Below are 27,171 nucleotides of genomic sequence, written 5' to 3' on the forward strand. Positions count from 1 at the left end.
GCGGCGGCGGCGGCGGCGGCGGTGCGGCGGTGCGGCGGCGGCGGCGGCAGTGTGGCGCGACTCGCGAGGGGCGCGACCGGCCGCCATGTCGTTGTTCTTCAAGTTTCGAAGTGTGAGTACCGCCCAGCCTGCTGCCCGCTGCCCGCAGACACGCCCGGCGTGCTGCCGCTGCCCGCTTTATGTGCCATTTCTGTATCTATCTTGTTAATGTTTGTGCTGATAATGCTAGTCACCTCTTCATAAAACATAAATCTCATTTTCAATTAAAAAACGATGGAATACTTGTAGTCCCTTTGTGATTGTATAGATTGGAATCTACTTACTCGTATTTATGACATAACAACACTCAAGAATATTCGCTCTCAGCATCGTGAATAAAAATACATAAAATTTAAAAGCGTGTTAGTATGTAACAATAACATAAGAAAATAATGTATTTTAAAGTATTAACTAGATATTAGGTAGGTGGAGATGTAAATAACATAGATGTAAAAAATATTAAGTAGGTACTTAGTAGCTATTATATAGTTGCGAAACTGTGCTTCTACTAATGATTTAATTGTGTTAATACACGCAATAAATATAAAGTAACCCTAAAACAGTATCTTATCAAATCGTGTAGGTTCTAATTAAAGTACCTAAATAAACAAATATTCAAATTTCAGTACATACCTTTGCCAAACACACAATCCAATACATATGGCTACGCATCGCTAATTCGATAATGTTTTAAGTAATTTTATTGTTGTTACATAGAAAATTGTTTAAATAAAAGGTATTATTAATTTGTTAATGCAGTAGTGATGTTGGATCGGTCGGATGTTGGGTAGTAAGTAGCGCGAGTTGCGAGGCGCAGCACGACCTGCACGAGGCCCCGAAGCCGGGAACAAAGGTGTCTGGGCGCGATGGCATCTTTTTGTGTCTGAGCTTCACTGTTTGCAACTTCTAATATGCATGCAAGTGTGTTGAATTTTCACTACTAGTGTATTTTTACTTTAAACATCTATTTACAAATAAAATATGTAGGTGTATTCGTTGACTCTAGTAAATATTTATAGAGCAAGCCAGGATGTACATTTTTTGAAACATACCAACTAAGTATTTAATGTATTAAAATAAACAAAAAATCCCACGAAGCTACAACATGTCTAAAACATAAATAGTTTTTTGTTATTTACGAAATAAAAATCAGAAAGTTAGTACATCTAAAGAATCAGTTTCACATTTCACATTTAGAGATGTAGAGTATCAATTATTTTTAGATTTCCTGGATTCTTTAGAAAAGGAACCGGTTTCGCGCTTTATACATATGCATGTAGGCAATTATATTTTTACTACTCCCGTCATTTAAACTGATTCATTATTATAAGGACTTAATGTAGAGCCTGCCGTGTCTGCCTATGTCGTTTGGATATTTTCTGCCTCTAAATGTTAACGACCTGGACATAACAACTTGGTAAATATTGTTACAAAGTCAGTTTTGACTTCTCCCTATTTGATAAAAACAATTAAATATTCTATCACCTACACCTATCTGAAGAATTGAAGATAGCTCACATTTTTTTAACATACCGGAACATACGTAGGTACATAATATACATATAGATTTATAGATTTTCTTAACCAAAAAAGTATATAAGTGTAATATATGAAGTATAAGCGACGATTTGAGAATAAACTCTTTATCTTAATTATTGCATTCCGCATACAAACTCTGCTTCACAATAAATATAATTTGATGTTTATCTAAAAATCCCCTTACGTACGTATACCTATATCTATGTTTTCTCATTGTCACATTAATTAAAATCTTATTTGATTAACACAGGCAATTATAAAATAATGTTATCGCTTTGAGTATCATTGTTAAAACATGCTTATGTAGCTGATTAGTCGCGACGAGTTCTCAGTATTGTTAAAAGATAAAGACATTCAGTCAGGTGGAGAATTTCCTTTTGTTATATACAGCATGTAGGATGATCAGTTGGTCTAATATGAGCACGAGAATTAAAAAAAAAATCACTAACAATTCCAAATAAAAAGTTACTTATTTATTTATTAAGTCTATAATAATCACGTGGCGCGGCAATGCGCGAGCTATCGCCTTACAAAAGGAAGCCAAAATGGCATTGACGACACATCGTAAATATTATATAATTTTTTATAAGCGAATCAAATCACGGCGTACAAAACGTTTCGTTCCAATCGAGTAGTTATTCTATCCAATCGTTTCAAATACAAGGTGTTGTTTGTTTTCATGTTCCGAGTTTTCCATATAACGGGCGAGTGACGTCAGACACGAGATGCTTCTGCGTAAACAATATAAAAATAACGGCTCGGCTACGTCATACACAAATGCTCGTATCTTTCCAATCGAGCCTTAATCAATAAAAAATATCATTATTTCCTACTTACTTTTACAAAAGAATGTTTATTTTTCATAGAATACAATTTCCTTTGCTTTACCTATCTGCTGCCTACTTTAAGTTGGATAAAACATGCTAGAACGTCCGTCACCGGTGTCATATCAGCACGCAGTGTTCTCAACTAGTTTTATCAAGGTAGATTTTTAAATATCGATATATCAACGGTAGAAAGGCATCAAAGGTGCAGCGAAGCCTTTTAGTTGCAGCTTAAGTGTGGGAAGTCTTTAGAGAACGCGGATCAAACACATTGCGAACAAGCAACTATACTATACGCATTACATTCATCCCTTGTTTTGGAGAGGAATATAGGAATGTTTCTTCTACGTATCTACGTACGGCTTCTACGTAAATGCAGTTTTTCTTTTATACTTGAACATGTATAAGTCTGTATGGCTCACTTCTTGTTATGTAGTATTTGATTACATGAAATTACATCGCAAAAATGTAAATATCTATCAGAGGGATCTCGGTTAGTGCACTCGTCGCTACCGGACGCAGAACTTGTTAAAATGTTAGCAGATTAAGTACGTACGGCATGTTTGTTCGCTAATACATAGAGTTACAGGACAGTCGACTAGATATGTCTCACCTTTTTCTCTCGTGTCTAAAAAATAATGAGCATCAGTGTTAAGCAGATGAGCGATCGTAAATTCGTAATACAAACATCATTAGTGATCGACATAGGTCATCGACCCCTCGCAATGTCGCGAGACGGGGTCGCCCAGACTTCGAGCGCTACCGATGAGCCTAGTAGTTACATCTCACCTGCCCGGAGAGCCCTCGCCCTCGGCGGCGGCGCCCGAGGCGCTCTGCGCCGCTGCGGGCTCCGCCGCGCGCCGGTCCTCCCCGTCCCCCGCCCCTCCGGCCGCCGATACCGACCAACCTCGCCGCGGCTCGTGCGCGCCCCTCGCGCCAGTCAAAGCTCACGTGTCTGAATCTATGCACGCGTTCGGCACCAGCCGGAGCCCAGCAAAAATCGCTCAGTGTCAAGTGTGAATCGTGCTCGGCGTGCCCCAAACGTGTAGTGTGAGGAGATTGCACCTGCGACGCGGACCCCGGCCGGACCCACGAGAGGCCCAGTCTCCGCGCGGGAGCACTGACCGCGGTCGCGATCTCGGTACGACTCATTTCGTTTCTGCTAGAGTGTGTTCCGTGTTGCGCTCGGCGCTCCCGTGCTGGCCGCCGCCGGTAACGGTGCTGGTGGCGGCCCGGGCTTCGCCCGCTCTTTGCGGTCTTTTGTTTTTCTCACTCTTTGTTTTGATATAATATGCAATTATGCCGTAAACTGATAATGCACTCGAACACTGAACAAGAAATTGTTCAAAATGTCATTTAAGTAATCATCAAATTATATTAAATGTACGAGCATTCTTAGCCGACGTCTAATCTATTATCTTATTACACTACTATAAAGCTGTTTGTGTGAATTTCTAAATCCCTAAAATGTTGCGTACTGCATCGAATTTCGGGGATTATCGTTTATCTAATTAAAAATAATTAGCAGTAACGTAACCCAATTAATTGGTTCATTGCTTTAAGTCTAATCGGTGGATAGGCAAATCGGTAGGCACATACGTAATCGGGCCAAAAATGTCAATGGCGGCAATTGATAAAACTGATAATAAATCACGATAATCGCTGTACCGGGCAGCTAATTGTTGACGCAGCTCACTGATTGCGCCGTCGCCACTCGATCCAGATTGATCACATACGTAAACCACCTGCTACTCTATGCACCGTCTCTGCATATTATAATGCATTACTAATGTTTTATGATACATTTAATACATATGTAATAATATGAGATTGCATCACAAAAACCTGTGTTCGCGAGCGTTCTGTTATTTTGGTATAACATTTGATAGGCGGACACAATACAGGTTTTCCTCATGATGTTTACTCTTTAGTACAGGAATTAAATTTACGATACCAAAATAATATATTGTTAGACCAAAAAATTTACGGGATAATTATTTTTTATGCAAGGTAAATGTTTTCCATCATTCATTTTTATCCAGCCTTCATATAACCATAACCACTTAGGTATAATCCACGCCAAACTGCTAGTCCGCTCTGAAGATGTTGCAAGCAGGTGTAGTGTAGTCATACAATTTGCTATAACGACGCGACTCATTTCCATATTCAGAACGGACTAGCAGTTTGGCACGGACTTTAAGTATAGTCCGCGCCACTTAGTCTGATTAGTAATGCTTAGTATAATATAGTCGTACGTATACCTATGCAGGTGCAGGGCATGTAGAACATAACATATTTACACACTTAATTTACAGGGAAGCAGAAAAGTGTAGCTGTGTTTTGTTAAAATCGTTACAAGCGGTATTTTTATATTACATCGGAGCACATACGCGTAATATTTTTTTAAAATCGATCTTGCAGCCCATCTGAGGTTAAGTGGTCACTGCCACCCATGAACATTTGTAACTAGTAGTTCCGTGTAGACCCGTGCTTCTAAACTTGTTGCTACTCCGTAGGAGTAAGATGGTTCCTTCATGTTATTCAGACGGTATCTACACCCTTTCAGCGATCACGTTAGAAATAGATGTACCTTTTTTTTTTTCTTTTCGAGGGGGAAACCTTCAAAAGGTACCCGACGACTTGGGAGCGACGTCGGGTTATGTGGGATTTTTACCGCACTAAAACCCCCCCGGTGGCCGTCCTCGGCGCTTGTTGGAAAACTCCGGGATCTCCAACGGAACACAACCGGAGTCCTCCAAGCGCGATGCCCGAATCGGGCTCTGCCCTAGGGGAGCGTTCGACATCAACATCTGGTGATTACGACGATATGTGACCACACATACCGCCGTCCTTCCCGGGGTAGCATACTGGACGGTTCGAGCTCCCACTCTTGCCGCCCGCAACCCCGGAAGCCCCCTTTTAGTCGCCTCTTACGACAGGCAGGGGATACCGTAGCCCTATTCTAGTCCCGATACTACAGGGATAGAAATACCTCCGTGATCGAACCATATTGGTGTACTTCCTTCCAATTCATTTCATTTCATTTTGAATATGCAGTAGGAAACTTACTTGAAGTTAGAAAAATAGTGTTAGTAATTATGAAGTAATTATGAATTAATTTAAAAGAGATCAAGATGATGTTTTTTATAAGATAAATGGTTCGTGATCCCTTCGTATAATGACGCATGAGCTCAGTAGCGCGCGGTCCAACGGTTACGATACAACACACTATTGAACTTTGCTAGATTTTAGAGGTCCGCTGAGAATCACAAGCTGAATGAAATAAAACACCATTTTATAGTTAGATCAATGCAATATAAAATCTATATATGATAGACTTAGGTATATATTATACCTTAAATAATATACGAATATACAATAATTACCGTTTTTTACTTTGAATAGTTACCTAAATGGGTATGTTATTATTATCATTTATACATATAAATGTTTATATTATTTTTATGGTTTCCTTAATTTTATATAATGTTTAATTACTTAAAATACTTTTAATGGTATAGACAAAAGTAAGGTTTAATTAAGTAATTTTATGAAAAGCTCAAGCTCAACACTTGCACGCATTTTATGTCACCTACTACTTCGTTCCGGCGGTAATTTTACACAAAATAATTTAAAGTATTTTCGCGGTAAAAAGTAACTCGTTTCTTTGTAAACTCCCGTCCATATATATTAATTACATTATCGTAAGTCTCCATTTTTCCTGCTATAGCTACAAATATGAAATTTTCAATCAAATGCTACTTTCACCTGGATTGCAGGGACACAACTTTTAAATTATGTTACCTATCCCATCTTTTTTCCGTATTTAAAAATAAATAAATAAACATGCCCAAATGTTATACGCCGTAGGTACAGATTATACGAACAACAATTTGAAATGCTTTATCATATTATCTACACGGGCACAGTATTTATACTTGTATACTCGTATTTAACGCTTGTTTACTATCATATGTGCGCATGCGATACTCACTTTATAATTCCGTGGACTTTTTAAAATGGGTTAATGCAGTGAATATTATCATGAATAAGTCAAATGTGTCTTTGTTTACTTGTCTCGTATGTAATCTTACATATGTTAAGAAAATTCACATATAGCTGCAGTTACTGTTAACAATAATAAAATTATTATTGTGACTATTTAATATGCATCAAAGCAAATAGATATAGCTTGCGGTCGGGCGGGCGGCGCGGCTCGTGCTGTGCTAGTGCGTGATGTGTGGTGATGCGCCGGGGACTGGGGAGCCGAGGACTAAAGTGGGTCACGCTTATCTGCGACACCTATCCGCACGTGTCGTATGTTGCATAACACCACTCGTCTGTGCAACACTTCCTACTCGTAACAACTTAATTAATTACTCCGCGGCGAGACAAGTTGGGCAAACACTCGGCGTACAGCGTCTCCGCGCTCTGTGGGAATCTGGAGCGATGTCTATTGTATATTTTGAGTGTTTCTTACATCTGGCGCTGTGGTCTCTGAATACAAGAGGTCCCTTTAATGTTCTAGATTTGGGGGAAAGGCAAAAATAAGTCAAATATAAACAACATGTACTACGCATCCTACGCCTACTTCATTTAAAAACATAAATATACTCAAAAATCGTTGCAAGTTAAGTTGGACAATATTAGTATGTCGGAGATGGCGACGAGATGCTGAAGCCGCGACTCTATTTCGGTAGCTGACGCGCGTCCGTTAATTATATTAGCACGCGCGGTGCGCTAGTGTACGCTCCAGTAATACACACATCATACAATAATAACAATTCATAAACGCAACGTTGGCGATATTATATAGGAGGAGGCTGTTAGGAGGTCAGCTGTGAAATCCAACATCACAAGCGATTACATCTCTAACTTTCTTGCTTATCTACCATAATGACCCCCGATGACCTCGCTAGTAGCCCTCCAACGATCATGTTGGTCGGAATGAATCAATATAAATGTTATTAGTCTCGTTATATACATTATATTGTCAAATCATAATAATACATACATACCTACTCAATAATAAATATATACATACTTTGTTTTATTTGCGCATACAACATAAATAGAAATACTTAATACTTAAATATTTATACGTATAATAAAAATTAAAAACATAATGCATCCCTAATAAAAATAAATACTTAGCCGTTATCTATCAAATCATAATCAAATGTGATGTAGGAGTCGACGACCTCAACTCTTTCAAAATGGTCTCTCTCGCGACCTCCGGCTTCGAATTGTACGAGTACATTGAATTTTCACACCATGGTAGCTTCTCATATAGATTTATAGGCATATACACATTTAAGGTATCATGGAACCGGACGACTTGCAAAAATATTTAGATTTTTATGATTATTTAAAATGGATCTACGTAAAAAGAAATAATAATAAAAATCTCTTTTATTGCAAAAGTGATCACAAACTATCGTTTGATCGTTGATACGTTTGCGTATTTGGAAATCGTGTAGGTATTGAGTTTCAAGTTGCAAAACAGAATCGACTAGTTTCCTTTACATATTGCGTTTGTACGGTTTATTTTACGATTGCAGCTATGTTAAGATTTGAAAAAAAAAGGAAAATTTATTCACGAGGATAATTCTTCCACTGAATCCGTGTCGTAGTGCGGGTTTGCATCGCCCGGGCCGAGGTTTAATTCACCATCCACTATAAGATAATAATCGATGAAAGAAAGGTTTTTTAACTAAATAGACTCTGAAATGTGTAATGGTAAGGACCCAATCAGTCCCTGAAATGTATCTCTGCAATTAAACAGAGTTTCAAATCTCTTTTTACATGAAAAAAAAATTGTACAATACGAAAAATCTGATTTTGCCGTCCCCCAAATCATGTCGCCCCTCTGCCTAGATACGCTATGTCTCAATGTTAATGAATTTTAGTCAGGACGAAGCTAGAGAAAATGCCAGTGTTGTATCGGCTTTTAAATGAAGCCCTTAATACACTTTTTTAAAGCGCCTCATATCATAACTTTTAGTTACTAAGTGGCAATACCCCGCAGGCCGCAGTGCGCCATCTGTTTTCGTATATTCGGGACACGTTTTAGTACATTAAATATACATTTAAAATCTGAAAAACTGCGTGCATTTTATGTATTTATGGTCCAGTATACTTCAAAAATGAATGGTGCAAAATATAAATGTAACAGATCACTTAAAGTACTCGTAATATTCGTGGTAGCATAGTAAAGGTGGTAGTGAGGTAGAACTCGGCTACGACCGCGCGCGCGGTCCGAGAGGTCGTCATTTTCGCCATGCATATTATAAATAGTAACGGATCGATTTGTTATATTTACTAACATTGTCATTATACTTATTTATTATCACTAAATCCTACTACTAAGAGATCATCATCATCATCATCATCATCAACCCATTAATGTCCCACTGCTGGGCACGGGTCTCCTCGCATAATGAGAAGGATTAGGCCATTATCCACCGCGCTGGCCAAGTGTGTATTGGTAGACTTCACATACCTTTGGGGTTTTTTTTTATAAATCTCTCAGGTATGCAGGTTTCTTCACAATGTTTTCCTTCACCGTTTAGCAAGGGATAATTAATTTCTAATACGCACATAACTTTGAAAAATCAGAGGTGCGTGCCTAGGATTTGAACCTCGGACCCCTCGATCGAGAGGCTGAGTTTTTTAACCACTAGGCTTACAGTAGGCTATCACTGCCATCAAGAGATCCTCAATATAATATTAGATAAGATTGATCCTGAAGGAATTCACGATTCAGATAACTTGCCAGTAATCCATGAAAACTATTGATGTTCACTGTAGTACTAATACGAATACGAATATAATTTAATTAAGATATAAGATTCAAAATGGATTCAAAGAATTAATGAATTATTTTCTATTCTATATAAGATCTATTGCAATACAACTATTGCTGTAGAACCGAACCAAGCTAGAAGAGCTGGACGCAATCCAAACCACCTGAAGCTTTCTTGAAATTTGATAGATGCAAAATTGCTTATAGCTAATTGTAATGTCCGCCAACGTTTTTGTTATCCAATCATAGGGGGCCTCCAAATACAGTTGCTAATCCTTACGAACTAAAAAGCAGATGGTTGACATGTTCACGTGCAATCTCTGTAAATGTGTCATCAGCTTAAAATAGCTTATGAGGACTGAACAGGTCACCCGAATGAAACCATCCCTGAAAGTCAGTGAAAAATGGCCGTAACACAGGGGCCTCCATTCAACTTTCCGCCTCGGGCCTCATTCAACATTCGTCCCGGGCCTTCGACGACTTTAGTCCATCACTAAGGCACGGTATGCACGGGCTTCCTTAAACATCATTGTGAGCTCTGTTGTGTTTTGCCTTGACTAGTTGCAGAGATTCCCTAGCACGTGAAGGGGCTCGTTCACAAAAATTTGGCGTTTACATAAAACTTACATATAGAGTAGGTATGTAGAGTTTATGCCAAGTGCACTTGATCAATTAAGGCGGCATGGTACCTAAAATAAATTAATAAAATAACTTTGGCAAGGTAATGTCGCCCGCTTCCGGCGATTATGCGGCCGCGCTCCCCGGACGTTTAAAGCATGATTCAATATAGATTCTCTTGTCGAAATCGCACATGTGATTGTTTAAATAATAACTTGGCCATGAAAGCTGTGGTTGGTTTCCCAGTCACCTCTATCACAGCTATTTTTTGTATTTAACATCAGTGTTGGGCACATCCGGTGCATTTCAACACATCTGTCGCCGACATCAACCTGTAGGCTTGACTACAGACGTCCATGCGCGGCAGCAGCCACTTGTCACCTTAGTTACTTAACTGCATGCTCCATAGCTACTTCATAACCATCATAGTAGTGACATGTGGTACCCGAGCTTCTGATACGAGTATAACATGTAACGCAATGTAGGATGGTATGTAGTTGTCGAACGGCAGTCGTGTGGCACAGAGGGGCGTGCGATGTCAACACCGAGTCCGGCGCGTGTGCCAGCTGCGCGGCCGCGCGCGACGGCACCGGCGCGGGCCAGCCAGCGGCTGCGCACAGTGCGGACCGTCGCCGCCGCCGCCGACGCAGAAACAACCGCTACCTCATGTTAATATTACGCTTGTTTATCGATTTCAATTATTTTAACTATTCTATTTGAGAACACCTGTTTTCATTATCATTAAAGACTTTTTTGAGATGTCTTAAGAAAATTACGACAATGAATTTTTCAAAACGACAACTAAACTCGACCCTATAAATCTGGACTGAATTTGACTATAGTGGACTTTTCTCTTAAATGTAACAATAAATTTTATTTTGGATTAAATTTTAAACCTCTTCTGAAAGCCCCCCCATCGCCAGAAACTTCGCCGATTGTATGAATCCGGCTCATTTCCTTGCTTGTAATTGCGATGGCGATCCACTATCCGCAAGCAGCATCCACATCCAACAAAAATGTGTCCAAAGGCCCGATACTATCCGTTCTATTATAGAGAGATCCGGCGTAAACAGAACTATGACAAAACTGAGCGCTGGTCCCATAATTTACCGCACTAATAAAAGGTGCAGATATTATAGTTGTTTGAAAGTATCTCAACCGAGTGGTTCAGTCGAGTTTGCACAACGCTTGTATGCCGCGTGTGAACTATATAATATTACGGTATGTAAATAAATACTTTTAGCGTATGGCTCAGCTTCACGTCATGTTGCACGGCAATTAATATAATTCAAATCCAAAACATGCATCGCAAATCTACACACCAGGCCAATATAACTATAGAGGGAGTAATCAATTATTTTTAAAATAATATGCACCTCGAAATATTTTCGTTAAGCAAATGTTTTGCTTAACGAAACGTTATATTAAAACAACATATAAAATAATAATATTACCTATTCAGTTCTGTAATAGTATTTTTTTGCTATCGTGTAACACACGGAGTGGATGTCGAACGGAAAACAAGCTACCAACAACAATATTTGAGACTGAGGTAGGTACACACCTATGTGGCGCGATCGGTTTATTTGTCATTGCATCAACACATTGGCGCAATGTTGGCACGAGCCTACTTTTTAGGGTTCCGCACCTATTGGGTAAAAACGGAAACATATTACTGAGCCCCCGCTGTATGTCCGTGTATTATAGGGCTCTATCTCTAGAACCGTAATAGGTGGTAATAGTTAAACACTTGAATTTTTTCCACACTATGTAGGTACAGACTACAGACTACAGAACCCTCAGTGTGCGAGTTTGGCTCGTACGAGTACTTGTACAATTATTTATTTAGATGTATTTTATAATCGTTAAATGGATAGTTATTTGCAAAAACATAAAAAGTAAAAGTTAATAACTTAAGTATATTTTGAAATATTAACGTTTTCTAAAATAAATAAACTTTGATTACATATAATAATTTAGGATTCAAATGAATTGGAAATTGTTTTGAATACCTGGTACTTGAACTTGAAGCATCTATTGAAAAACATTTTAGGTAATGACATTCTTCTCTTAACAGTACTTAACATCTGTGAAAATATTATTGCAATAGAACATGTACTCGATTTCATTTTCAAGTTCCATATAAACACGAGCATAAATGCTACATTTCAAGGTTCATAATAAGTTGTTGTGCAGTCGTGTAGTGTGCAAGCGGCGACGAGGGTCGCTCTTGAAAGAGCTTTGTTTTAGATAGATGAAAGGAAGCCGTTACCAAACGCTCCTCGCCGCCCGCTGCCGCAGACGCCGCCATTTACATTCTTAATGCACCACTCGATGGCGGCCGGCGTAGTCCCGCCGCCCTCGCGCCCTGTTCGCCCCCTCTCTGTACTTTTCAGCCACAATTGAACATTCCTTTCAGCAGCCGGCGAAATCGCTCTCTTAAGCACTTGAACGTGCACCCTCTTGCGACCGATGACCTCCAAAAAGTATCTTCTCTTCTGAAGTTAGAATGTATTACGAGCTTATATTTGTGGTCGTTGCTTCGATACACCCGTGTACCGTTATGCGATGATCCTACATCAATAATAATATCATTCGTGAACACAGATGTTCGTGAATCGTGACTACTGGCGTAGGCGTTTCAACGTTTGAATCATTCTCGTTTTACGAATTTTCTAGAAATTATAGGCAACTGCTCGTGACGTCATTACTTCTGACAATCTTCTAAGTGAGAGCCTTATTGTAATTCTGGTAATTTAGAGAATGAATAATTTATCGCGATTCGCGAAGGTATTTAAATCGTAACAGTGACTAGCTGCTAGTTGTGGTTTGACGGATCCAATAAGTAGTAATCTTTAAAGTGGCCTTATTACACATAGATGCAATACCTAGTATAAAATGTCATTGTTATTACACTAAAGCTTTGTTCAGGCCCTTCAGTGTGTATTACTGTATTTTATAATACACAAGTATAGTGTATAGTAATAGTACTTACAGTGGCTGTTGTCATAGGCTATCTTATCTTGCCTAGCCCATAAATACTGAAACTATGTTAAACGGTGAGTAAACCACACAAAGTTATCAATTAAGGGTTTTAAAATATAATTTCTTAACTTCCTAGGAGTTTATTTAATTATTTCTATTTCGTAGTTGAATTGGTAAGCAAGTGTCCTCGCACGTTGCCGTTGTAGTCGTCTTCAAGGTGTTTTAGCGGTATTGTGAATGGAACGAATAAAATACCACCGGAGGGTATCGTACCACCAAATTTACTTTTTTCTTTAATTATTAGTATGCGTTCATTTCGTTAATATGGCAGCTATAGCTCTACATGCATTGTGAAGGCTTACTCAGCTTTTTTTTGTGGTTCACTGATTACTTGTGTAACCCTTTTATTTTATTTTTATTAGGTATTTATTATTATATCGGCCATCCATAACAATATTCACTTTGCAAATATTTCAACTGTATTTATATATTACGGTTTAAGTGATAGATCTTTGTGACATATGAACAGCCAGCGGAGGTTTAGTTTTTACCCATTGAATACCCTAAAAGGCAAAATATATTAAATTGGGTTCTGACTTAGAAGATGGTCATCGTAAACAAAGAATCAGCGAATAAATTTAGCACATTCTCATATCGATAACGTTGGTCAAAGTTGTTCTCGTGCGTGGAACCGAAACAAAAAATATATTTAAAATTTCCACATTCCGGATGAGTCAACCAAGCTATACTCTTAATTTGGTTTCGCGAGGTTTTTTAAATTTGTACATCAATCACGTTAATGTTCTCGCTTTCCCCGAGGTGAGTATTATTACAGTAAGTTGATTAATATAGTACCTCTGATTAATAAAAGTCTGAGCATAGAATATGGGACATCTCATAGAGATGCAGATGTAGAGCGGTTCAGAAGCGTTAGATTTTTGAAACAAGCCTCGGGGAAATAAAATCATTTGGCGCGTCTGTGCCATACAGACATGACCCTCAGGTCATGACGTCATGGGCCACTGAGCCAAGGTACGGAGTACCTTCTGCCAAGGTGAGTGGAAGTGGCGACCGATAAATGACTCCGGCCGAGTGGTGTCGATAGCAGTGGCCCGGCAGGAAGCACGGTCGGCTGTGCGCGGCCGATGCTTATCTCGAGGAGTGCGCGCCGCTCTCCGCGGGCGGCTGCGCGTGCGCCGCGTCACGTGCTTCTTGGATGGAGGGCAAATTTATCAACTTATCGTAAATAGCTAAATTCAAAAGTATACAGTAAATACCCAAAAATGTTGAATGGTACATCATTTACTCTCATACAAAATCTTCCCACAAATTCTTGACACTTGAAAATCTTTTTACCTATTCTTCTCTTTCTTCCCATGTCTATTGTGTACCGACTACTTCATAGTGTAATGTTTTTGATGTGCGATGTGGTTTCGGTTGCAGAGCCGCGGCGGCGGCGGCGGCGGCGGCGGCATGGAGTGCGGCGTGGCGGCGGCGGGCGCGTTCCCCGCGGCGCGCCCCCACCCCGCGCGCCCCGCGCACCCCGCACACCCCCCGCACCCCGCGCACCCCGCGCTCTCGCCCACCGAGCGCTCCCCGGCCAAGGCCGGCTTGCATGTCAATTTCAGCGATAAGGGCGAGGTGAGCACGGATAACCCGATCATGATCTACGATAATCCCTAATGGTAATTTTTCAACGTTCTCATCCTGCGGTCTTTTGAGTCAGTCCGGTCGGTCCGGGGTTATGTGCTATGTCAACTCGTCTGTCACACCATTGCGTCATTTTTTAAGATGCAAACGAGCATTTACATCTGATGGTAAGTGATCACTTCCGTCCCTGGACATCAGGAACTCACCTGTATTCTAAGTAGAACCCCAGTTCTACCTAAAGTCAATAATATAAAAAGTTTATATCACTACCTGAAGCCGATCACAGATCTTGTCGAATATGGGTCTTTGATAAGTAGCTTAGTCGAATGTCAACGAGTGTATGTTATTAATAACTAGTTTTTGTCCGCGGCTTCGTCCGCGTTTAAAAGAAAATAATATAACATACAGTTAACATATAATTAACAGTTTTATGTATGTTAACATAAAACTGTTAATTCGTACCTTCAAAATATCTAAAGATCATCACTTGATCAAATGCATAGTTTACGATTCAATCCTTACTAATATCGATTAAAATAATTGATTCTCCGATTAATCGCCGATAGATCGCCATCCCTAGTTCCCGTGGGATTTCCGGAATAAAAACTATTCTATTATAAGGAAGATTAAACTGAGCTTTATACAACTCCTACATCCAGGTAAAGGAGCGTCGAGAAAAATTCCTCACGGCGAAGTATGGCAGCCACCAGATGGCGCTGATCCGCAAGCGACTCGCGGTGGAGATGTGGCTCTACGACGAGCTGCAGAAGCTGTACGAGCTGCCGGTCAGTTGTTTCATTCTTTAACTTTGGATTAAGAATAAGTTTGTGAGGGCAAGAGTAAATAATTTGCCTTTGGCATTACATAATGTTAAACCTTTTTGTTTATTCTCAACTCATTTCAAAGGCTTTAACCTCATTCACAATTATGACCGTTATAATTACTATCTACTTACTGAGACTTGTATATTTTTCATCTATTGAGTTAAATACTTTTTCTCAGTTTCCATTAAGAGTTAGACGCTTTGTTCATGTGTTCAACGGTGGCAGAACCCTATATGGTTAGACTTTAAGTAGGGTTGTATTCTGGTTTATGCAATGTGGTAAGGGCACGTTGTACGTAATTGTTGTGTACTCGACTGTTACTTGAAGGCAATTCGTCACGCCCTATAATAGTATTTTTATCTAGATATGTATTTGGTGAAACAGAAATATTACATTACATAATATATAAAACTGAACAATCTCAATTCATGCAACAGGATATTAAAAATACTATAACGCTATATTTCTCGAGTGTATCACAATAAAAGAAACATTTAGAGGAAGATGATATATTTTCATAAATATTTTATAACAATGACGATTATGACAATTACATACGCCGTACGCCGCACTGCGCCTCACCGCACCACAGATTAAAAATCATTCTGCCACAATACTTTAATTCAGGAGTATTAAAATCGGCATGAAAAAGCGCGGGAAACGTTCAACTTGGCGGGCGCCTTTTTTTTGAGATTTTTCATTTAATTTATTTTTTAGTAGTTTAAAGATCAGTTAAGTAGTGTATTGTAAATATATTTTTATTAGTTTATCTTATTATATATAGTTTTGTAAATATCTCACTTGGGTAAGTCTTTTAAATTATTTTATGGCGGAGGATGGTACCTTCGATCCTGGGGGACCTGAAATCCCCCAGGTCGGAGCTAATTTTGTAATACAGAACGAATCCAGTATGGACACTGATAGTTCTATCAGGTCTGAAAGGAAACGTGTTAAAGCTGCGCGCAAATTTTGTAAAAACTGCAATAAAAAGAAAAGGACCGATAAATCAAAACACCATAATAATTCAAATCGTAGCTGGATGTGCTTAAGTGAGGAATCCAGTGGAAATGAAAAGAAAAAACATAGAGCCCATAAAAAAGTTGATATTAGCTCTTCTCCATTGGAATCATCACCCGCAAATGTATGTAACACCTCAAATTTGGAGGTATCTAATACCCAGGATACAGTTAGTACAGAACCAACTAGGCGCATTCGTTATTATATTGAAACAGATAATGCTCCTTTCCTTGTACATGTCCAAAAAGTAACACAATCTTTGACTGACGGCGCCACACTCCACCCTATTACATTTGGTAATTTCCTCAAAAAAAATAATAATGTGATTAAAAATATTGTTAATGGCAGTCTTAAAAGAATAGGTCGCAATAGAATAAGTATGGCATTTACCAACTATGAAGATGCTAATAAATTTGTTTTAAGTCCCCTTTTAGAACAAAACAAGTTAAAAGCTTTTATTCCATCATTTAATGTTACGAGAGTCGGCATAGTAAAAGGTGTTCCCTCAGAATGGTCTGAAGAAGAAATTAAGTCGAATATATCGGTACCAATTGGTTGTGGTGAAGTTATAAATATGCGTAGGCTGAATTATAAGGTAATTGTTGAAGGATCACCTGTATGGAAACCCTCTCAATCTGTAGTACTGACCTTCGATGGACAGATATTACCTAAGAGAATTTTCATGTGCTATAATTCATTAAGTGTGGAACTATATATCTATCCAACTATACAATGTTATAATTGTTGTAAATATGGTCATACTAAGGTGCATTGTAGATCTAAACCACGTTGCTATAAATGCGGTCAGGAACATACAGGAGACACTTGTAGTGTCATTGAAATTAATGCATACTGCTGTTCATGTTCAGGATCTCACTTTGCTATAAATAAATGTTGCCCAGAATTTGAAAGACAAAAAAGGATTAAGCTGACAATGGCCCAAAGTTGCATGTCATATCTTGAAGCTTCTAAAATACATCCTCCTATATCCAGGTCATATGCCGAAGTTTTACTTTCTGAACCAAATACATTACATTCCGAATCTATTCTTTCCACAGCACCACACTCTAGTACTAATACATCTACAAAAAAAACAATATTTTTGAAACCACGTGTACCACCTAAACAAGTGAGAGGATATGACAAATTAGTTCATAACTCTCTTATTAAAGATTATAACCCAAATCTTTCTGCACCTAATGGTTCTGCTATTGCAAAAAGTACAACTGAACATTTTTCTGTAAAAGATATCATAAATGAATTAATTAATACTTTAATAAAGTTAAATATTGTAAAACCGGACAACGCTGCCTTTTTAATAAATGAAATGAATGATGCGCAAAACCAAGATGGACAAGTTAACCAACATAGTCCAATGGAATTGCCGCAGCATAGTTAGCAACAAAAGTGATTTAATATACTTAATTAATAAATATAACCCTATAGTTGTTACTCTGTCTGAGACATGGTTAAAGCCAGGTTACTCTTTTAGAGTTCCAGGTTTTTCATGTCTCAGAGAAGACAGGTCTGATTGGTATGGTGGAGTTGCCATACTCATACACAATTCAGTCTCCTTTACTCCACTTATATTGCCATCCCATAGTGAAGGTATATGTGTTAATTGAGCTTATGTAAATAATGTAAATATAATTTCTATATATATTCCTAATCCTTCTTCAGCAATCTTATCTGAAATAAATGTCTTTCTAAGCAGATTACCAAAGCCATTTTTATTATTAGGTGATTTAAACTGTCAACATGTTACATGGGGAAGTTCAAAATCTACATGTTATGGAGAATCTTTATTAGAAATCTTAGATATAAATAGTTTGTGTGTACTTAATACTGGAACACCTACTCGGCGAACTAAGCCTGAACAAGGTGATAGTGTGCCAGATATATCTATATGCACTCCTGATCTTGCATCTATTCTTACATGGCAATCATTGCCTTATTCATATGGCAGTGATCATATGCCATTGCTGATCTCTTTTCCCCATCTTAAACCACATACTTTCAAAAGATCCTTCCGTTTAAAATATAAATTTAATTGCCCGGACTGGACTTTATTTAAGTCTAATGTCGACAAAAGATTATCTACTTTGCCTAAAGTTTGTAGAGGACAGGAGCCAGTTTGCGCCGAGGCTTTGGCAAAATTAATTATTGAAGCTGCCGACGAATCTTTTCCTATACGAAAAAGCAGGCCCGATAAAATTCCTTCACCACCCTGGTGGGATGAAGATTGTTCTAAAGCAGTCTGGAAAAGAAAACAAGCTGAAAAAGATTATTGCAATTCAATGACAACTGAGAATTTTGACATATACTCTCAGGTGTCACAAGCTTCAAAGAAAATTCTTAAAGAGAAAAAATTAGAAGGGTGGCAAAGATTTTGTTCTTCTTTATGCCCTAATGTTAGTTCTACACTGGTTTGGCAGAATATTAAAAAAATTCGATCAGCCTTTAACCCATCCGTAACTCATACAATGCCATTATCAGTTGCATGTAAATTTATGGACAAACTAGCCCCAGCCTCAGTTCCTGAAGATAACATAATTTCTATTTCATATAACAATGATTGCGACGGATTAAACTCACCATTTACCATGTCCGAATTAACATCTGTCCTTAGTTACTTAAAAGACTCTGCACCGGGCGCTGATGGCATACCATACTCATTTCTTTCAAATAATTGTTATGGTGTCACTGAATATTATTTAAATTTAATTAATTCTGTTATGATTAGCGGGCACATCCCTCCATCATGGAAATCTCAGATTATCATACCCATTTTAAAACCCGACAAACCTCCATTGGAAGTTTCATCTTATCGCCCCATTGCTCTTTCAACTACTATAGCAAAAGTTGCCGAACATCTAGTTAAAAATAGACTTGAATGGTTTGCCGAAAGTAATAAACTTTTGGCTGATAGTCAATATGGATTTAGGAGAGGTAAAGGTACTCTTGATAATATAAGTATCTTAGTAACAGATATACGCATTGCTTTTTCTAATAATTGCAGTATATTAGCAGCCTTTTTAGATATAAAATCTGCATATGATAATGTTCTCATCCCAATATTAAAGCTTAAGATGCTTCAATTGAATATCCCTAACATACTTGTAAATTTTATTATAAATATGCTATCTGAAAGAGAAATTAACTTAAATGTAGAAGATCGTATGATTACAAGAACGATATGGAAGGGGCTTCCACAAGGGTCGGTCCTTAGTTCAATCTTATATAACATTTATACTCATGATTTAGATAAAACATTTAATGATTCTGTTAGAGTGCTCCAATACGCCGATGATTTATTGATTTATTCCACCAGTTCATCAATACCCACAGCTTGTGAAAATTTAACATCTTCTCTTAAATTACTTAAAGAATGGTTAGACAGGAATGGTTTAGACATATCAGTGTCCAAAAGTGCGATAGTTCTATTTTCCAGAATGAGAAGTCCTCCACATTTAAATGTTACATATAATAATGATACCATTCCTACAAAAAGTGAAGTAAAGTTTTTAGGTTTCATCATGGATTCTAAGCTTTCAGGTATACCTCATTGTCAATATTTAGCTAATAAATGTGAAAAAAACCTCAATATCCTAAGATGTCTGTCAGGTGTATGGTGGGGTGCCCATCCGTATACAATGAAACTTGTGTATAATGCCATGATACGAAGTGTTATTGATTACGGCTCTTTCCTATTAGAACCGTGTAACGTCGCTGGTTTAAAAAAGTTAGATGGTGTGCAAGCAAAAGCTTTAAGGATCATTTCAGGTGCAATGAAATCTAGCCCAATCAATGCGTTACAAATTGAATGTGGAGATCCCCCTCTACACTTAAGACGACAATATCTGTCGGATAGATTTTTAGGTCGGTGTCTCCAAATTTATAATCATCCAATTTTAACAAAAATGCGTCAAATTTATGAATTAAAAAAATCTCCATATTGGACACATAAATCTCCACCCTGCCTTCTTCGAAGCTTTGAGAAATTTAATAGTATTGAAGCTCCTACTTCCGCTGACACTATGCTACCGCTGTTTAACAATAGTTACGATTCTTTATTAATGTCTCCTAAAATCTGCGAGTTTTCTTTATCAAAAAATGATGTTCAATGTAATGCTAAATTTAATTCAATTATAAATAATAAATGGCAAGGCTGGCATCATATTTATTGTGATGCTTCTAAACAATCTAAAACTGGTTGTGTGGGTGTAGGTTTTTATCATTCCCAGTACAATATTGTACAAAAAATTAAACTTCCACCTGAAACCTCTGTATTTACAGGTGAATGTTATGGTATCTTCAAAGCAGTTGAATATATATTAACAATGAAATTAGGAAAAACTTTAATATTTACTGATTCTCAGAGTGCTTTGCAGACTGTCACGAAATTCCCATTTAAATACAAAGCTCAGTTGTCAATAATCTTGGATATCAGAAGTAAACTCCATACATGTCTATTGAATGAATTCGATGTAGTTTTTATATGGTTACCAAGTCACTCCGGGATTGCAGGAAATGAAAAGTCCCATCAATTGGCAAATGATGCAGTGGAGTGTGGTGACGTTTTTCCTTTTAAAAATTACGCCCAAGACCTAACATCCCTTGCTAAAGATTATTTATACGACTCATGGAGTGAACACTGGACATCGAGTTCCCAAAAAAAGGGGAAATATTATCATCAATTACAGCCAACAATCCCTGTCAAGCCTTGGTTTTATAAAGTAAAGCTTGATAAATCTGCTACTTCTATTCTTATACGTATGCGCCTGGGGCACGTCTGTACTAGAGAGCATCTTTTGAAATTGGGAATTGTTGATACTTCCGAATGTATTTGTAAAAGTGGAACTCACAATCTAAACCATATATTTTTTTCCTGTCCTTTACACGATTCCTCCGCCCTTTACCAAAATCTATCTTGTCTTACGAATGTATCATTTCCACCATGTATACCATATTTATTGTCTTCCCTTGATCCTGATATATATAAAATCTTAGCATTATTTATTATGAAAAATGATATTAAAATTTAATATTTATATACCTATCTTTAATTATTATATCTTTATCTGTATGTAAATTTATGTTCAACCTACTGTACTGATCCTTCCTTTTCCAAATTTCATCCGTTTTTTATTTTTCTAATCCTCGTTTCCCCGTTTTTACGTGTCATTGGCTGAGCGTCCATGCGCCAAAGCCACAAAAGAAAAAAAAAAAAAAAAAAATCGGCATGCTTAATTGTTGGGCCAAATGCGATAGAGCTCACCGCGATTACGGTATCATGTTTTGGAATGTACATTTATGAGTTGTAATGTTTTTGTGGTGGGCCCTGAGCCATCGTCGTTGATACATCCGAACCCCAGTTCCTTTTTCAAAATATTTTTGATTTGATTTGAGATTTGTTACAAGCAGTAAACACTGACACAAAGTCCGACAAACTTTTTTGCGACACCCACAAGTATTATTACGAATATCTAATAATAATATTTATTCTGTTGCTAAATAGCATAAGTTCTAGTTTAAGGTACCTAATGATTTCGTTAAAAAAAAGTAAAAACTAAAAGTCTTACTTGGGGAAATTGAAAATTCACGGGTGAAGCGGACAGCAAATGACCAATAGACAATAGATTATATACTATATTATTTAAATCAGAGATAAATTAGGGAAACATGACCATAAACCAGAACAATATTTAATGGTGCGGTAATATTACAACATTGACATATGCAACACGCTTTTCTATAAACAATAATCCAATTCTAAAGAAACAATTCTCAATAACCACGCCATAGTTTTTAGACATCCCTCCAATCTGTCATTCCTGTTATCGTCATCGAGGTCATCCACCGTTGCTTCTTTGTATCCGGCCAGCTGGGCATCGTAATGCTTATATTCTCTTTGCTTAGCATTTTAGACACAGTTGTGACATCTATGTAGTTTCCCATTTATAACAATATATATATTTGTTTCTGAAAACCGTCACACGCACAGACAAGTTTGTCGAGACTCGGACCATTTGTGTTAGATGGTCGGTGAGCACACTAAATAGTGGATAGTGTATTCAAATATGTTACATATGTAATTATGCATGATGCATCTATAGTTATCGAAATGTAATCGTCCTGCAACCCCTTTAATTGGTTGTGTTTGTCCACAGCAGCAGGAGAGCGCGGGCGCGGCGGCGGCGGCGGCGCAGGAGGTGGAGGTGGACATCGACGAGCTGCTGGACATGGACAGCGACGACCTGCGCCGCCGACACCTCGTGGTATCTATCATTAGCTATCTATTGGGTTTTTCGGAAAGTCATTTCGTTTATTTTTGTGAAAATGAAAGACAATTTTCGTATAATGAATAAATATTTTATAAAATTATATATTGCCCCTTTTGGCCCCAACACCTTAAGCCATCTTTCTGGTAGGAGCGTGATTCCACGTTCTTAATTTGTTTGGTCGATTTTTGCAAAAAACTGTCGCAGGTGATTTTTGAAGTAAAGGTTTTACTGTCCACAAAATTTTGTAGTGATCGGAAAAAATAATAATCTGATGGCGCCAGATCTGGAGAATATGGTAGGTGTGGTAGAGTAACTTATTCGCTTCAAAAATGGATCATTGTCATGAGGTTTCGGGAGCAGATCATAGACGTCAACGCGACGACGCAAATTTTTCATCGTGAGAATACGGGGGACTCATATATCGAACTTCAAGCTTAAATCCAGGCCTTTCAAGTGGTCATAAACGGTTTATTTCTATAAATTTAAGATCTGGCCGATCTCACGTATTGTTATTGGCCGGTTTGCATTAACTAATCCCTTTATCAGCCTTAATCAGCCTACCAGAACGTGGTGCATCTTCGACTTCAAAAATGCCGGATCCAAATTTTGTAAACCAGTTCTGCCACTGGCGTACTGACACATCACACACAGTCAACACATCTTCTCCATACCCATTAAATTAATGGGTATGGAGAAGATGCATTAGTTAATTTTTTTCTGACTTGAACAGTATTTTTACCTTTTCTATAATAGAAAAGTAAAATATGACGAAAGTGCTACTTATGCTTTCCATATTTAAAAGGGCACCCACGAAAAACTATTGCATAAAATCAATTAAAATTATTCACACACAAGCCTTGCTATATCAGCTATAAAAACAGACTTAAGTGTGAAGTTACGAGTAGCTGTGAAAAAATACATTTAAATCCTCTATCGGGAAAAAACTAAATTACTTTCCAAACAACCCAATATTACCTTTCAACGATTTTCTTAAAATAATGCATCGGGGGCGATAAATCGATCTAGCTAGGTTTTATTTTCAGAAAATGTCGTTTTAACCGTGCTTTATACCGTTAATAATATACGAAGCTAAATTGAGAGCTGGATTAACCCTGTATGGGCCTGTAGGCAATACAATTTTCGGGCCCCATTTCTTTACCTACTCTGACTGACTAAATAATGTTTTTTTTTTGCCTTCTACCCACATTCCTGAATACAATTCCCGATATAGGCATGGATGGCGTCCTAAGGGCGGGTTCAGACATACGCAGGCTCTATGCGTGCTCAACGCGGGTTGGCTGCGTGTTAGTACGGAGTCTGCAGTGGGCCCCTGTCGATCCTGGGCCCCTAGGCAGTTGCCTACTCTGCCTTAAGGTTAATCCGGCTCTGAATTTCGCCATCATTTACGAAGTTATTTAGTTATTTAGAATAGCTCGGTCGGGAAATCGGGCGCCTTAAAACGCAGGAAAATCTCAGCCCGATTGTTTCTTTTACTTTTTCTCTTTTTTTCGAGTTCTTTCTTTTTGTGAGAAAAATAATTGCACTCGTGACTTTTTATTTCAAATAATCGGTATTATTGTTTTATTATTGCAACACCGAGCAAAGCTCGGTCATCGGTCATTTGTTATATGCGGTAGCATATGACTTTTGTAGAAGGTACCTAAAGCCTGCTCGCGTTAGCTGTAAGGTTGCGGGGAGACAGAATTTTCTCAGTATATTCGACCACCACCTTTCAATATTACGAAATTTGAAATTATGAATAGAAGTAGAGTTACGAATATGCTCAAAGAACATTAGATGTACTTATTTGCAGTTTACCAGCTTTCCGCATATTAAACCTAGGTATCCTTTGTTTTCAGACATTATTGGTGGATGCAAAGAAACCACAGAAAGATGTACATGTAAGTATATCAAATGTATCACGAAATTAATAAATATCATAGATAATTCATTACTGGAATCAAGCGGTTCCGTCCATGGTAATTTAAAATTAGTATAAAAGTATTACGACGGCCTTAGACTTTCCATTTCTCTTATTAATTGTTAGCTCTGATAGGAAACGGCACGGACTACTTGTCTACCACCTGAGAATCTGCCCGGGCAAAGAGGGTATCCTCGAGACCCGAAATTCCATGCCCACCGCCCTTATGTTAACATTGCCTTAGCATACGAGTAGCATAGTCCCGGAGGGTATGACGTCCCAGCTGACTGACTGACTGGACTACTTGTCCGAATCAGATGTGACAACAATTTGTATAGAAATCGGCCATCACTTATCTAAAGTAAAACGAATGCAGCCCAAGATGTACCCAACACATTACCTAATTAATCTTCATTTTATTTTTCTAGAAATTCATCAACGAGCTTCTAGAAAAAGCGAAAACTCTGTAGTCTAATGGAAGACGGACCCAAATCTCAAGAAGCGGGCGCGCGCGGCGCCGGCCTCCTCGCCAATGTTTAGTTAATAAATCGGTTAATCGGTATCGTGTTTAGAGGATAGATCGTGTTGTGAGCGAGCGCCGCCGAGCTGTACAGACCGAGGCGCGGCGCTCCGTCAGGCGCCACTTTGCCAGTTTTAGCGACTTAAGTCCCGTTTAAAGATAAGCGTTATAGACTGTAATGATTTGAGCTACGTTTAATATACATGTATGTGTACTCATAGTGTAATTCTTATTTTAATTCATTCCCATCAACTTGGGGAAACAAAAGTGCAATAAACATATCACCATAAGTCGTATTATCAGGCCCCCTGTTTTCCTACAGACCATGCCTAGCGTGCTCAACGGGTTTTTATCTGGGTAGGTTAGATAAATGCATTTTAATTATTTTACTATAAATTTACGACCAAAGGATAAAGTTTATATTAAAATACCGACTAACTCAACTCAACAGATACGGAAGCTCTACAGCAAGAATATAAACCATAGTTTAGAACATGTTACAAATTTTAATTTCATTAATCGCATAAGAATCACAGCAGTAGATTATAACATTATGACACAACAGATGACTGTTAGCGTAGATGTAATTAAATAAGTTATTAAGCCGGAGGTTAAAATAAATTCCTAAGCTTTAGTACTTTTTGCAAAAAAATAAATGTAAAACCAAGAGAGAAAGTAAAAAAGATAGAATAAGACCTGAAGTGTACGTGTATACGCGCGTTTACAGAGTAAAATGTAATTTTTCTATATCAGTAGTCTCTGGTACTGATGATACGGTTGCCTTGCTTATTGTCAGTATTCGAAAATGTATTGAAAAATCTAGGTCTGGGATTCCTCGGTGGTGGTAGCCCCGGCAAGTCACGACTGTGTAGGTAGGCTTTGCGGGTTTAAGCAACTCGAGGGTCATAAAGTGAATTTCAGATCGAGTTTTGCTTCTGTCTCTGAATCGTTACTATCGAACGCTCTTCTTTTTTCAGTTCATCTCATGCTGTTACAATCACGTCAGGCAAATTTAAGTTGTAGAGCTTAATTAAGAATCATTAAATTGAAATGCGAATGTGTAATCATAGTAGAACATTGTCACGTACTGATATTATGTAAAACTTATTGGGCGACCGAGAACTGCTGTACTCGGGGCCTGTACTATAATAGTATGATGTTTTGTGTAATGTAACCCTTGTTCGGGAATATCTTATAAGTTTATTTACGTTAAGAAATCTTTATGTGCCGCGCTTTGTAGTTAATTTGAATTAAGTACATAGATATGTTTATGTGGGTTAGAAACTATTTATTGATTTTCGCAAATACGCAAGATCTCATAGTATTTCATGCATTGTCAAATGTTTCAAATTTGAATTTTCTCATATATTGCACGGTGAAAATGAGTGACCTAATGCGAAATTTACATTTTGTGAAATACGACAGCGAAGATGTGCTGTTTTCAAAGAAACGTAATATTTACGTTTGTCCTTTTCTAGCACGAAATCGTTACTATTATGTTCAATAGACGATGGGGTATGTTATTAAGAGTAGTTTTCAGTCAATACATCAAATCGCCGAAATTTTGTGTTCGGTCACTTTCGTTCTCACAGGGCCATATATTAATAAGTATTGGTAATAGTGTGCTCTACCTACCCGTATCTTATTAGACATAAGTATTTTTAATCGTCCAAAAATATATCAGTCATTTTCTTATCTTACATACGCATATTGAGAACATACAAGTTTATCAATAGGTACTGTATTTTTTCTGTAAATAAATTCTAACCTGCACACATATTTAATGAAAAAATTACAACTCTGAGTCTTACCTCCGTAGGGAGGCACGATGGTTAAGATCGGTAGCATTGCGTTTAGGACCTAGTCTAGTGTTGCTGTCAAGTGATGATAGACATTTTTATAATAAATTCGTTTAATAGAATGAATTGTTTTATTTAATGTGTTATATTATTCCAAATTTATTAAATATTACGATTTGATTTTCTGAAGTGAATTCTGAAGTATTGGGAATGCTGGAACCCTTTGTGGTTCGACTCCGGACATACCACCTCTACACCTATTTCTGCCTAATAACAGCAGTGTTATGCGCTGCTGAGTTCTGGTTAAAATGATGTGGTAAGGGAGACCTGTTTTTTCGGGACTTTC

General features: G+C 37.9%; 1 protein-coding gene across 3 annotated transcripts; it reads left to right on the plus strand.

Annotated features, from left to right (window-relative positions):
• Positions 1–13: 13 nt before the first annotated feature.
• Positions 14–26,947, plus strand: LOC140749898 (protein phosphatase 1 regulatory subunit 14B). Of its 3 annotated transcripts, none has more exons than XM_073083134.1 (6): positions 14–112; positions 14,254–14,451; positions 15,120–15,245; positions 22,472–22,579; positions 24,445–24,486; positions 24,935–26,947. In XM_073083134.1, the coding sequence occupies exons 1-6, from the start codon at positions 86–88 to the stop codon at positions 24,974–24,976; spliced, it is 543 nt and encodes a 180-aa protein (XP_072939235.1). In that variant the 5' UTR covers positions 14–85; the 3' UTR covers positions 24,977–26,947. The 3 variants fall into 3 exon arrangements, with proteins under 3 accessions (XP_072939235.1, XP_072939236.1, XP_072939237.1); XM_073083135.1 differs by having other exon boundaries at positions 17–112; positions 22,475–22,579; XM_073083136.1 differs by lacking the exon at positions 14–112 and adding an exon at positions 3,302–3,543.
• The last annotated feature ends 224 nt before the right edge of the window (positions 26,948–27,171 follow it).

Source organism: Epargyreus clarus, unplaced genomic scaffold, assembly GCF_041222505.1.
Source record: "Epargyreus clarus isolate Ecla_fem2 unplaced genomic scaffold, WU_Ecla_fem_2.2 ptg000018l, whole genome shotgun sequence".
Taxonomy (NCBI): domain Eukaryota; kingdom Metazoa; phylum Arthropoda; class Insecta; order Lepidoptera; family Hesperiidae; genus Epargyreus; species Epargyreus clarus.